Source organism: Chiloscyllium plagiosum, unplaced genomic scaffold (genome assembly GCF_037043375.1).
Source record: "Chiloscyllium plagiosum isolate Xiang-an unplaced genomic scaffold, Cpla_swu_hap1 HiC_scaffold_13, whole genome shotgun sequence".
Classification (NCBI taxonomy): Eukaryota; Metazoa; Chordata; class Chondrichthyes; order Orectolobiformes; family Hemiscylliidae; genus Chiloscyllium; species Chiloscyllium plagiosum.
This window is the reverse complement of record NW_028270151.1, coordinates 84,434,141-84,449,325: the sequence shown is the minus strand read 5'-3', so window position 1 is coordinate 84,449,325 and position 15,185 is coordinate 84,434,141. Positions and strand designations below refer to the sequence as shown.

Genomic DNA, 15,185 nt, shown 5'->3' with positions numbered 1-15,185 from the left:
TCCAATTCTTCCACGTCCTCCCTGTAATGAGGCGACCAGAACTGTACAACATTAGTCCAAGTGTGGCTGCACTAGCGTTATGTACAGTTACAGCATCATGGCTCTGGAACTCAATCCCTCTACCAATAAAACTGTATGCCTTCTTAACAGCACTATGAACTGGGTGGCAACATTCAGGGATCTATGTACATGGACGTCAAGATCCCTCTGCACATCCACACTACCAAGAATCTTTCCATTGACCCAGTATTCTGCCTTCCTGCTATTCTTCCCAAAGTGAATCACCTCATATTTAGCTGCATTGAACTCCATTGCCACCTCTCAGCGCAATTCTGCAATTTATCCAAGTCCCCCTACAGTGTGGGGGACTTCCACTGTCCACTACTCCACAGACTTTAGTATCATCTGCAAACTTACTAACCCAGTGACCTATGCCTGCGTCCAAGTCACTCATAAAAATGACAAACAGCAGTGGTCCCAAAACAGATCCCTGTGGCACACCACTAGTAACCGACTCCAGGCTAAATATTTTCCATCAACCACCACTCGCTGCCATCTTCCAGAAAGCCAGTTTCTAATCCGAACAGCTAAATCACCCTCAATCCCATGCCTCTCCATTTTCTCCAACAGCCTACCGTGTGGAACCTTATCAAAGGCTTTCCTGAAGTCCATGTACACCACATCAACTGCCCTACCCTCATCCACATGCTTGGTCACCTTCTCAAAAAACTCTGAGGTTTGTGAGACACGACCTGCCCTTGATGAAACCATGTTGACTCTTTCCAATTACATTGTTGCTTGCTAGATGATTATAAATCCTATCTCTTATAATCCTTTCCAAAACTTTTCTTTCAACAGACGTAAGGCTCACTTGTCTATAATTACCTGGGTCAGCTCTACTGCCCTTCTTGAACAAGGGCACATTTGCAATCCTCCAGTCCTCTGGTACTAAGGTACTGCTGCAATTTCTGAGAACCATCCTCACTTTCCACGATACCGCCTATTTTAGTGTCATCAGCAAACTTACTCATCATGCCTTGTACATTCTCATCCAAATCACTGACATAGATAAGAAACAGTAATGGGCCGAGCAGCAATCCCTCAGGCCTCCAATCCAACAAGCATCCTTCCACTAACACCCTCTACTTCCTACCATCAACCCAATCGTGTATCCAATTTGCCAGCTCCCCCTGGATTCCATGTGATCCAACCTTCCAGAGCAGCCTACCATGTGGAACCTTATCAAAGGCCTCTCTGAAATCCATACAGACCACGTCTACCGCCCTGCCCTCATCGATCTTCCTGGTCAATCCACCAAAGAACTCTAACAGATTTGTAGGGCATGATCTCCCACTGACAAAGCCATGCTGACAATTCATAATCAAACCCTGTCTTTCCAAATATCTTATCTCTCAGAATCTTCTCAAGTAACTTACCTACCACAGATGTTAAGCTTATTGGTCTATAGTTCCCTGGCTTTTATTTGCAGCCCTCCTTGAATATGAGAAATTAAGTAAACAGTTGTGATGCTTATCAGCTTTTATAAGGGCAAAGTTAGATTTAATGGAAATTTAAAACAGATTAAAGGAAACAGGGTAGGTGGAGAGACAGAGGAATCCTGTGAATGCCCCTGTAGTTATTATTTATTTCAATTTCCTGAGTCAGTTGGTAAAGTTATTTGACAAATAGAGGAGAAGACCAGAGTGGCATAGTGACTGCATCTTTAATTATATACTTGTATATCATAGAATCCCTCCAGTGTGGAAACAGGCCATTCAGTGTACACCAACCCTCCAAAGAGTATCCTACTCAGACCCAACCCCTTTTACCTTATCCCTGTATTTCCCATGGCTAACCCCACTAGCGTGTGCATTCCCCAGACACTATAGGCAATTTAGCATGGCCAATCCACCTAACCTGCACATCTTTGGACTGTGGGAGGAAACCGGAGCATGCAGACGGGGAGAGAATGTGCAAACTCCACACAGACAGTCGCCTGAAGCTGGAATCGATCGCAGGTCGCTGGTGCTGTGAGGCAGCAGTGCTAACCACTGAGCCACTGTATACCAGCTACTATGGATCACTGGACACAGAGAGACTCAGAACACAGACACAATCTGTTGTAACGTGTGACCAGTGTGACTTGGGATCACTTCCAGCTGAAACCATTTGTTCTTTACTATGTCCTGGGTGTGTTACTAGAAACGCAGACATCAAGGGCACCCCTGGCATCAGGGGATGTCCCAAACACCTATAAAACCCAGGAATTGCTGGGATGGTCAGGTCGCCCAGTGGGAATGGACTGAGTAGAATGTAATCTCCAGTTTCTGAGGTTTAGGGAAAACGTTGATTACATCGAAAGGTGTGAAATTCTGAGGGAGTCTAACATGGAGGATACAGCATGAATGTTAACCTAACTCTCAGTATAAGGGCTCAGCCACTGAGGAGGTCTGAAAGTTTGATTTGCTCCAGGGATTACTTGGCACTGGTAATGTCAGTCGGACTGGTAATCCAGAACTCAGGTTGATGTTCGTAAGACTTTGGTATGAATGCCATCATAGCAGGTGGTGAAACATGAATTCAGTAATAAGCTGGAGTTCAATTCTCACTCAACAATGCCCATCGAACCATTATCGATTGTCAGAAAAACAAAGCAATGACCTTCAGGGAAGGAAACCCATCGTCCTTACCCAGTCTGGTCTACAAGTGACTCCAGACCCACAGCAATTGACTCTCAACTGGCCTCTGAAAGGGCCTAGTCAGTCGATTGAGTGAAGGACAATTAGGGATGGCCAATGAATACTGCCAGCCACATCTCGTGAAATAATAAAGAAAGAGTTCTTTACTTTAAGAGAAATGTGGGTCCTCAGCCATTGAGCATCCAACTGAACATATAAAAATCTCGGAATTAGGAACAGGCAGAGGCTGTTCAGCCCTTTTGGGTCTCCTCCCTCACTTGGTAAGTTCATGGCTGGTCTCATCACCATTTTCATGTCCCTGTTCTCTATTCCCTGACTCCGTCTGTGGAACTCAGCCCTATCTCTCGAATCAACGTCACTGTCTCTATATATGACCTTTGGGCGTTAGCACAACACGATGGACTAGTGGTTAGCACTGCTGCCTCACGGTGCCAGGGGAGACAGGCAGGAGGCTGGAAGAACACAGCAAGCCAGGCAGCATCAGGAGGGGGAGAAGTCAGCGTTTCGGAGTCCTGCAGAAGGGTTACACCCGAAACGCTGACTTCTCCACCTCCTGGTGCCACCTGGCTTGCTGTGTTCTTCCAGCCTCCCGCCTGTCAGCTTTCGATTCCAGCATCTGCAGTTTTTATTTAATCTCTCACAGCGCCAGGGGCCCAGGTTCGATTCCAGCCTCGGGTGATGCCGGGAGGCTGTGTGGGGTTTGCACACTCTCCCCGTGTCTGCGTGGGTCCCCTCCGGGTGCTCTGGTTTCCTCCCACAGTCCAAACGTGTGAAGGTTAGGTGAATTGGCCATGGGAAATTGGCCGTAGTGCCCGGTGATATGCAAGCTGGGTGGATTAGCCATGGGAAACGCAGGCGTGGGTCCGGGTGGGACGCTCTTCGGAGAGTCTGTGTGGACATGATGGGCCGAATGACCTGTCTCCATGCTGTGAGAAGCCAGAGTTGAGTAGATTACCGAAGCCGTGATAGTACTGGAGCAAGGTCAAATCCCTTTCCTAAGTCTCACGTTCTGTTGATTCCCTGCCGGAGATGTGCCAGGCTTTCTGACAATCGCATGAAGGCCAATGGAAAACATTCCCAGCTGTGAAGTTATAGAAGCCAAAATATGCCCAGAAGGGAGGGGAAGGATTAGAATGTGGAATTTGGAGCACAAAGAGATAAGGAACAATCTGGTGGAGCAGGCGTTAGGGGCACAATGACCTCCGATGTTTGTAAATATGATTAAGAATGTAATAGCAGCTAATGGTCATGACATGGCTCTGGGTAAATGTATTAGATACAGAAGCTGGGTCCTAAAAAAGTCTACCCGTTTAAACCTGCTCATCTCAGAGCTACCAGGATAGCAGCAAGGGTTTGATTACTTTATTAAGGTTGTACAAACAGAACAGGGTACAGGTACAAACAGCTTGCAATATGACCTTTAAACAGCTGTTCACTATATGCAATATATCGTTGTTGAACTAAAACTCCGACTCACGTTAGAACACTTGGTGCTTCTCCAGCTAAGACCAAACATGACAAGGGTTACCTTTTCCCCAGACAGCCAGCTGTACGATTATCTGAGGAGGGTCATCCTGGTTAATGGTTTTACTCTGATCCCCAAAGAGATTGCGCATCGCTGATTACAGGTTGGACGTGTGAACAGCAGGAATTAATGACCCTTCAGAGGGTCAGTGCAGGCCCAATGGGCTGAATGGTCACTTTCCTAACTGTAGGGATTCTATGATGCTATGAATGTGATTCACTCAGTTTTCCTTCCTTTTGCCAGTTTACCTCACTCACCTGTTCACTTGAACAAACAGCCCATGGACCTCAGGAACTCCCCCCCGCCACGCCCCCAACCCCTGGCCGCCAGGACAAATGTCACTGTTCAATAGCACAAGTCAAATCCCATCAAATCTCATGTCATAGAGTCACACAGATGTACAGCATGGAAACAGACCCTTCGGTCCAACCCGTCCATGCCAACCAGGTATCCCAACCCAATCTAGTCCCAGCTGCCAGCAGCCGGCCCATATCCCTCCAAACCCTTCCTATTCATATACCCATCCAGATGCTTTTTAAATGTTGCAATTGTACCAGCCTCCACCACATCCTCTGGCAGCTCATTCCATACACGTATTACCTTCTGTGCGAAAACGTTGCCCCTTAGGTCTCTTTTATATCTTTCCCCTCTCACCCTAAACCTATGCCCTCTAGTTCTGGAATTCCCCACCCCAGGGAAAAGCCTTTGTCTATTTACCCTATCCAGGCCCCTCATGGTTTTATAAACGTCTATAAGGTTACCCCTCAGCCTCCGACGCTCCAGGGAAAACAGCTCTAACCTGTTCAGCCCCTCCCTATAGATCAAATCCTCCAACCCTGGCAACATCCTTGTAAATCTTTTCTGAACCCTTTCAAGTTTCACAACATCTTTCCGGTAGGAAGGAGACCAGAATTGCACGCAATATTCCAACAGTGGCCTAACCAACGTCCTGTCAGCCGTAACATGACCTCCCAATTCCTGTACTCAATACTCTATTCAATAAAGGAAAGCATACCAAATGCCTTTTTCAAGATCCTGTCTACCTGCGACACCACTTTCAAGGAGCTATGAACCTGCACTCCAAGGTCTCTTTGTTCAGCAACACTCCCTAGGACCTTACCGTTAAGTGTAACACACGTACACACACACATACTCACACATTCACTCAAACACATTACTTTACACATACCCCACTGTGTCTCACATATACACTCAAACACAGCCTCACACAGAGCCTGTTTCACATATTCAGAATCTTACACACACAAACACACACATAAACACACACACACAAACAAACACACACATAAACACACACACACAAACACACACACACAAACACATACACACACACAAACACACATACACAAACACACACACATACAAACACACACACAAACATACAAACACACACACACACAAACACACACACACACAAACACACACACACACACACAAACACACACACACAAACACAAACAAACACACAAACTTCCAACAAGAATCCTTGAATAAATGGGATCACCTGTAACCCACCTGAAATGATAGAGCTTAGCTGAACCAGTCTGTACAAGTGAGTTCACAGTCAACTGCTTTGGGCGACTGTACACAGTTCTGGCCTCTCGATACCCCAGTAACATGGAGGCTGGCGATCCTGTGAAGCATTATGGATAAAGAGTGGAGTTGGTGAACGCACAGCAAGTCAGGCAGCATCAGAGGGGAGGGGGAGTCAACATTTCAGAACCAATGAAAGGTTCCAACCTGAAACATCGACTGCCCTCCTCTGATGCTGCTTGACCTGCTGTACTTTTTCCAGCTCCACTGTGATCTCCAGCATCTGCAGTTCTCCCTATCTCCAGCATTGGGGAGCAGGTGCACAGAGGTGCCTTCAGTTTGACTCTTGAAGTGATACATATCGGGAAAGACTGAACAAGCTTCAGAATCATGAAGCCTCCTTGACAATTATGGAGAGGTTTAATATGGTCACCGGGGCAACACTTATTCACAGGAACCAAGGACCGTAAACATCAGACTAAACCCAACAAGGAATAGCAGATACACTTCAGCGTGGAGAACAAGGACCATATAACCAGAGAGAATAGGTTCCTCGAGGTGAGGAACATCAATGCGTTCAGGGAGGAGTGCGGAGATCTGTATGAATAAACGACTGGGCAGGAGACGCTGCTCGATTGAGATGAAGGAGGCCAAGAGGGGATTCAGGTCTGCAGGGAAGAGCTGGCTCCATATTTTTTAGAATCTACGTAAAGTTCAGTGTGACACCCTTAATCCACACATCACATCGTCTTCGACTTCCATTATTTCATCTTCCTGTTGTGCAGCTCAAACCCAGCACCTCGCCCCTTAAACCGAGATCAAACAGATAAAACCCACCTGATACTTATTCCAGTGTGTGTGACAAAACAGCAAGGGAATTCAGGAGAGTGAGGGTTGAGTGGCGATGGGATCCTCCACAAAGGATATACCGATAGGAAAGACCGTCCACTGGAACAATATGGGTTCGATCAAGGTCATAATCAGAGTCAAGTCAAAAACCGATCAACCTTCCAGTCAAGAGGATGAGGAATTGAGCATGAGATCCTGATGGGTTAGCCATGTCACCCTTGGCTCCTCATGTACCAGTTACATATACTGTAGTGACCCAGGTCATGTATCTTGAACCTAGGCTATCATGGAACAACTACATCGTGTGGTTGAGGCAAGTGTCTCGTGGTTTAAGACTCATGAGTTGTTTATCCTTTATCCCTGTTAACGATTTGGGGGTCTGCTTCAGTCCCAAGACCCCTCAGTGCCATGTGTCCCCTGGACACACGGTACCTGCTGTTACACATGCTGGCTGTCTTCCCTCGGGGCAGACCCTGGCAATTGAACGGTTGGCGCACAGGAGGCCATTCGGTCCTTCGATGCTGTGCCAGCTCTCTGAGAAATCAAAGTGGGCAGCTCTCCACTCCCCCCACCTCCCGCCCGTACCTTCCCTTCAGCTGTAAATTTAATCTTTTGAAAACCCCACCCTTTTCCATGCTGTGAATTCCAGACCCTAACCACCCACTGCACCCAGAGGGATCCCCTCATGTTGCTCTTTGATCCTTTTAACCAAACACCTTACGCCTGCATCCTCCAGTCCTCCCCCAGTGAGGACACTATCTCACCATCTCCTCACCCAGACCTGTGTGAGGTCGGACACCTCGATCAGATCTCATTCTCTGGGAAAACCAGCCTGGCTTCTCCCAGCTCTCTGACATCGTCATTCCCATCCTCATGAATCTTGCTTCACTCTCGATGGAAGACTTCCCTTCACAGGTTTCTTACAACATAATTCTCTGGTAGCTTTGAAAGGGGGAGGGCATTTTGAAGGAGCTGGGGAATCTATGCGTTGCGTCTTTGGCGTGGATTTGAAAAGGCTACACATCTCCCCAGTTTGGAACAAGAGCTTGTTCCTTGAATCCAACTCTTTCAACGCCGGAAGGAGGGTTAAGGTCAACTGATGATTCCTCCCTCGTCTGATATCCATTCTCCCAGCTGCTGGCAGATTGGCACCTCTTTAACATGTTATGTGAAGGATCACACAGCTCATATCCTGACAGTGTCACACCAACTAGCCGGTGCCTTTCATCACATACTGCCCACAATAATCATCAGACAGAGAGGCTTCAGACCCACAACCCCTGGATATGTTCATTCAGCTCAATCCCCCCTTTCGGGCTCTGGGGAAATCACCTTTCACCCAGCAAGCAAATCCCGAACAGCTGTCTGAGAATATTACAAATTTCACAGGGCAGCTACTTAAGACCGGATTGTGCTTAGTGACTTTTATGAGGTTATGACGTTGATACTGCGTTCAACGTGGTCCCAGTTATTTCAGTCTGGCAACTTCCAAAGTTGGAGTAACCTCCCAGCAAACCTCCCAGGTCTGGTCAGTCCTATAGAGAAGCTCCTTCTGTACTGTTAGGTTAGGCATTGTGAGTGTATCTGCCCTGCTCCATTGGGTAGCTCACATCCCGGTGTAACATAGATTAGACACAGGGTAAAGCAACCTCCAAATTAAAAATTCCCCAAGTCACGGATTATATATCAGTGTTAACTCCCTCTACATTGGTCCCACCCAAACTCTTCCTCCCACAGTGCTCCGTCCAACCCAGGGGCGGTTTTTTTACCAACGGAAATTAGAAATGGCGATGTTAATTAGCACCGACAAGCCATTAAATAAAACCAAACCCAAATCTTGCTGATACAGGAACTCAAGTAAAGGTGGAACATTTCACACTGGTCAGGGTGCCACTTAAATTCCAGTGAGTGTAGACACTTGGTTCTCTGAGGAGTTAAGAGAGAGAGTTAGAACGGTGTTTGGGTTATCAGTGGACAGGGGGAGCTCTGGTTAACAGTTCAGACCAGATGGAAGTGCTGAAGTTATCTTGTATTTTTGGATCTCTATCATGACCAATGGTGTTGGCAAATTTGAATTTTGATGCGTACTGACAGAGGGAGGATTTTTCCCCCCCAGTCAGACTGGAGTAGTCAAATCAGGATCCTATCGTTAAAAGGCATTACTCAAATAATTAGATTACTTACAGTATGGAAACAGGCCCTTCGCCCCAACAAGTCCACACCGATCCGCCGAAGCGCAACCCACCCAGACTCATTCCCCTACATTTACCTCTTCACCTAACACTACGGGCAATTTAGCATGGCCAATTCACCTGACCTGCACATCTTTGGACTGTGGGAGGAAACTGGAGGAAACCCAGGCAGACACGGGGAGAATGTGCAAACTCCACACAGAGAGTCGCCAGAGGCGGGAATTGAACCTGGGTCTCTGGCGCTGTGAGGCAGCAGTGCTAACCACTGTGCCACCTTTGGAGTGCGGGAGGAAACTCATGCAGATACAGGGAGAATATGCAAACTCCCTGGGATGTGAGGGAGCAGTGCTAACTGCTGAGCCACTGTGCTGCCCGCAGAATATAGCTTATAGATTCCTGAAAGCAGGAATCATCAGCAGGGCTTCGTCCAGAGGCTCACTGAAGATGTTACCTAGGATGGTGATGAAACGTCTGAAAATGAATCTTCCAGCTCAACGAGCAAACCTACATCCAGGACCTCAACCTGAGCTACAGATATTCTCAAAAACCTGCTGATACCAGGGAAAATTCCATCAAAGACAAAGCAATCAGAAACAAGATCACCACCACAAATGGTCACTTTGAGGAACTGTTTCTTAAAACACTAGCTGCTCTCAATCGCTCACAAGATTTGTTGCTAACTAATGCCAGTTGTGTCAAGTTAAATACAGCAGGATAGAGGCATTATGTTTAGTGGAATGCAAGCAGTTACTGAGGATATTGATGAATTCTTCTAACTCTGCCTCTGCAGTTCAGATACATAGAGCATCGACACAAATATAACCGACAAACCATTAAATAAAACCAAACTCAAATATTGCTGATACTGGAACTCAACTAAAGGTGGGCAATAATGTTTTGCTACATTAAGGGCGCTATTCAAATGCAAGCTATTGTTGGCAGTGTTACAATGTGATCGCGTCACTGACTCAATGAATCGGTTAGAATGGAAAGGAAGCCCCTGAAAACCAAAATAATACAACCGCAAACATCAAGAGGTCGCCCTCAAAAAAAGCCCTCTAAAAATACAATGTTGGCCTAGATATGATTATGAAGCGTTAGTTTCTATTAATCATCCATCTGTCTCCCACTGACCCACTGCTACCCCTCCACTATAACCAACTGTTATCATGGAGTGCAGAAGGAATTGCGTGGAATCAACTGGAGTTTGAGACCAAAGGCCTCATTTGCGACCACTCTTCTCAGACATTTTCTTCAGCCGCTTCTTCAGCTCCAAGGGGAACTTCTCGTAGCACCTCTTACACACTGGCTTCATCTCAAATTCCACAAACTTATTCCTGGCACAAAAAAAAACAGAAAAAGATGCAACAGATTCAGTTCTCAAAGCCTGAGGTATTTACAAATATCAGATTTCGAGGCAATGTGGCTCCAAACAAAATGGCCGATCAGGCCTTTCCATTCCAGGGGTCAGGGAATTTCAGCCACAAGGCGAGATTGGAAGAGTGGGGATTGCAAGGACGATTGAGGGCAGCCCGACGTGTATAGGCCAGAGGGAGGCAGTGAGGACTTGCAGATGCTGGAGATCAGAGCTGAAAATGTGTTGCTGGAAAAGCGCAGCAGGTCAGGCAGCACCCAGGGAACAGGAGAATCGATGTTTCGGGCATGAGCCCTTCTTCAGGACGTCGATTCTCCTGCTCCCTGGATGCTGCCTGACCTGCTGCGCTTTTCCAGCAACACATTTTCAGGTATGTGAATAGGAAGGGTTTAGAGGGATATGGGGCAAACAGGATTGGTTCATTTTAGGAAATCTGGTCAGCATGGAGGAGTTGGACTGAAGGGCCTGTTTCCATGTCATATGACTCTGTGACTCTATCATGAGGGTCGAAACTGAGGCTGGTTATTGTATTATAGCGAGTCAGACCGGGATGTTGCTGGAGGATGGGGAGAGCTAATTTACAGTTAGAAAACGTGAAAGGAAATTATTTCTGGTGTCTGATAAACAGGATTATTTCACACAGTAATTTGACTTATAGGTAGACATATTAGGGTAACCATAGTTTCAGTGACACGGGCAGTGATGTTAGAGTGAGGATCCCAGTCTGGTACAATAGAGGCTGAATTCAGTTGGATAACTCCCCTCAGTATCACACTTCCCATGAAGCTGAGGGTCTGCTAAAATTGGCCAGGCTTGGGACCTACTGTTCAGTCAAAATGGCAGAGCGGGTGGGAGGGGCTGACTCTTACCTCTAAATCCCAGCCTGTATGGTCCACCCCCAGTTCAGAAACATAAGAAACACAGGAAGGCTGTTATAAAGCATCCTAGGGTTTGTAACGAGAAACATAGGGTACAAAATTGCTTTAAACCTTTCAATGATTTGGATTTTGCTTAAATCCATTCACAGGACATGGACGATTCTAGCTCAGCCCAGAGGAGGCAGTTAAGAGCAGTGCTAATCACTGAGCTACCGTCTCTCTCTCTCTCGCTCTCTCTCTCTATCTACTCCTTGATGTGGTCTGGAGTCACGTGCAGGCCAGACCAGTTAAGGATGGCAGAACTCTCTCCTTCAAGGGCATTGGTGAACCAAATGGGAGTTTACAACAATGCACAAGGTGATCATTGGCTAGCTTATTTTTAATGAATTCCAATTAGACCATGGAATTTAGAACCCAGATTGTTAACCGGGATCTACTTGATCCAGTGACATTACCACTATGTCAGCATCACCCACTAAGAGATCTGGGCACCAGAGTTTAAGGAAGGATATCAAGTCATTGGTGAGGATCCGGAAGTGATTTACCAGGATGGGCCTCGCGATGGAGCAGCCTACACCAGGGAAGGTTAATGGGAAATTCACAGGGTCAATAACCAGAGGGCACACATTTACCAGCATTGTTGATGGAAGCAGAGGGAGAGATGTGAAGTGTTTACTTTGTACAGGCCCTGCCTGAAAAGCCATGGAAGGCAGATTCAATTGGAACTTCTAAAAAGGAAGTCTATAAATACCCAATGGGCAGACAGCAAAATGGTGTGAGGGCAATGGCAAAGAGCAGGGGAGTTTACCCAAGGTCCAAGACTGGATGGATGGGCTGAATGGACTCCTCCTGTTCTGTAAGATTCCAAAAGTCCCATTTTCACTTGCTTCCTGAAAGGCAGGAGTGGTTTGGTAGCAATTGTCAGCTAGAGTCCTGGCTTGCCTTATTTCATCCTAGCTCAAAAACTCTGGGGAGATTTAACCTCAAAACCCGTTAACTCAGTACAAAGCAGCCATCAGCCCGTGGGCTGTTCACATGGGAAGACGACAGGACGAGGAGACAGCTGTCTCCAGCTGAAGTACTGGAGTCGTCACACAATGAGCCAAACGTCCGTGGCTCGACGGCCTCGCTGGGGCAGCCCAAGAGGTCAGAGGGCACGATGATGACCACTTACTTCAAGGTGAGCTTGGCATTGCAGGTGGAACAGGCAAAGCAGTGAACGCACCAGGTCTTATTCAGAGCTGAGACCACTGGAACAGAAAGCAGGCAGTGTTACCATTTGCTCTCAAGCCTCCCACCATAACCATTCTTGTCATTGCCTCTGATCCACTTGCTATAGACATGAGCAGGAAAAGGCCTGCTCTGCCCCACTAAAGCCTGCATTTAATTATATCTATGCAGTTTTCCATGATGTTCCTCCAAATAATAGTTCAATCTTGATGTGTAGCTATTACTCTGTTTAGAATCATCATAGAGTATGGAAACAGGCCCTTCAGCCCAACAAGTCCACACTGACCCTTCAAACAAGTAATCTACCCAAAGCCATTCCACCAGTACTCTACATTTACCCCAGACTAATGCACCTAACCTACACTACCCTGAAGACTACGGGCAATTTAGCACGGCCAGTTCACCTAACCTGTGCATCTTTGGATTGTGGGAGGAAACCAGAGCAGCCGGAGGAAACCCACGCATAGATGGGCAGAATGTGCAAACTCCACACAGACAGTCGCCTGAGGCAGGAATCAAACCTGGCATCCCTGGCGTTCTCTCTCTCTCTCTCTCACAACCACATTAACATTGGTCTGGAGGCAGTTTTTAATTCTGGAATTTCTTATTAATTGAATTTCAGTTCCATCGGGATTGTAACCGCAGGGTATCAGGGATTACTAATCCAATTGTATACCCCTTACATAAGTGAATCTACACTCATTATCCACCTGTGTGTTTGAAATGGCGTCGTTGCTTCAGGGAACGGGAGGAGGCCAGTCACGCCCTCAGGCCTGTCCTGTTTTGCAACTGCACCACCGTTGATCTGTATTTCAACTCCATTACCATACTCCACAGACTTTAACTCATCCAGCATAAATCTCAGCTTTGGAATGTCCAGTTGACCCACAACCTCAACAGCCGTTCTGGACAAAGAGAGTTCCAAACTCCCACTTCCCTATGTGGGAAGAACTGTTTCGCGTTTGGTACGTGAGGTGATTGTCCCTGGTTCTGGGCTGTGCCAACAGAGGAACTGGTTCCTGCTATCTCCCTCGATCTCTCCTTCAATCGCCTCGAGCAAATCCATCACCTCTGAACAATTCGCAGAAGCAATTGTTCCAATGTAGAAAGAGGCCATTTAACCCATTGCACCTGCACTACCTCTTCAAATGAACATCAGGAGCTAGTGCCAACCTCCTGCCTTCACCCCACACCTTGATACTATTTCAAATATTCATCTAACGCTCTCTTGAATGCCTTAAACTTAACACATTACACAATCATTCTGTTCAACACCATGTGATGAGAAATTCGGAGCATTCATTCATTCATTCATATTTCACTCGGATTCCATTGGTACATTCATTGGCACATCTCAGGAATAGAGATCATAATCTTATAAAGTTAGATTAGTAGGAGAAGGAGCAACATAGTATTAAAATGTACCTACTCGGAGGTGATCTAGTTACTACAAATTGAGGAAGAATTGGAGTTAAAGTGTGAGCTACAGAAAAAACATCCAAGAGGTAACTATGATTAGTCGCTGGTTAAGCTATAGTCTTAATCCATGCCCAAACGGGTGAAAGGGTGGGTAACCGCAGCCTCTGGAGACAAAACTAGTTAGGCAGTGGGATGAGCTGCAAAAGAAAGACATTTGATAGATGTGAAGTTGATCATACAAGGGAGAAGGAGGCAGGGAAAAGGTAAACCTGGAAATAGGAGCGGCGTGGAGACAGCACGTGACGTGCCCGGCAGCTAACATCACAGGGAATCCGAAGACGTTCTATTGACATAGTAACAGTGAAAGTGATGTCAGAGGGCCAGTGAGGTATCAAAATGGAGATCTATTGATGGAGACAGGGGCATGGCTTAACTTCTGGATGTGTACATTCCATCAAGGTTTACTGAGGAAGATGAACTTGTTCGATTTAAGGTAAATCTCCAAGATATTGAAATAACAGATGGGATAAAGTAGGTAGAAATGAGACACTAAAGAAACCAGCAGTATCTGGACTGCATACATCACCCTTTGTGGATGCGGTTGCTGAGGGACACAAAGGCAGAAATTGGGGAGACACTGTTCAAAATCCTCTCTCCTGTTCGGATCTCCTGGATGGCTGCAGAGCATCTGAGATTTGTAAACAGTACAGCCCTGACTCCAAACAATGTTGGAGGTTTACACCGGCCAATACAAGATCAGTAGCAGGGGAGCTTTTAGAACTGATTATTCAGGAGAAAATGAACAGCCACTGGACAAGCAAAGACAAACCGAGGGGCACCGATTTAATCTGGGAAGTCATGCCTGACAAATGTGGAGGAATTTGATGAGGTGACAGAGAGGTTGGATAGGACAGGACAGTAGGTGCTGTGGATCTGACGTTAAAAAGCTGTTCACGAGATATTATCAAAATGGAAAGCCTTGAGAGAAAAGCAGCAGCAGCAGCATAATGGTTACAAAATTGGCTATGGGCCAGAGCAAAGGTATCAGTCTGATTCAATACGTATTGGCTAACATCTTTCAGTGGTGCACTGAGATTGTGACAGTATTGGAAACAGTGCTAACAATTTGACGAAGGTAAGTTGGGGGTTAGAATATGGAGATAACACATGGATGATTAACAAAGCATGAAGCAGCCTGGAGTTTCTAGATAGGGGCAGAGAGAGACAGAGCAGGGAAGTTATAATAAACCAGTGGAAAACTCTGTAAACAGCGTTCTGATGAGAAGGTTGTGAGCTGAGGCAGTGACTGTGTGCCTCTGTGTTTGGGCCAGTCTGTATCCAACTGGTTTTTTTGATTTTGCTTCGGTTTTCCAGCATTTGTTGTGTTTTCGTTCTGTGTTCTATAAAACGCTGGTTTGCTCTACAACTACAACGTTGAGGACCAGTTTCGGAAGAAACTGAGGG

At 46.4% G+C, this 15,185-nt stretch overlaps 1 protein-coding gene across 2 annotated transcripts in view; it reads right to left on the bottom strand.

Moving 5' to 3' along the window:
* Nucleotides 1-4,046: 4,046 nt before the first annotated feature.
* Nucleotides 4,047-15,185, bottom strand: part of LOC122555716 (LIM and senescent cell antigen-like-containing domain protein 2) — a 223,146-nt gene continuing 212,007 nt past the window's right edge. For both annotated transcript variants that reach the window (XM_043701764.2, XM_087993861.1), the window contains exons 9-10: nt 12,247-12,322; nt 4,047-10,156 (exon numbers count right to left, since the gene is read on the bottom strand). In XM_043701764.2, the coding sequence (XP_043557699.1) occupies nt 10,042-10,156; nt 12,247-12,322 (191 nt within the window). In that variant the 3' untranslated portion in view covers nt 4,047-10,041. The remainder of the gene's footprint in view (nt 10,157-12,246; nt 12,323-15,185) is intronic.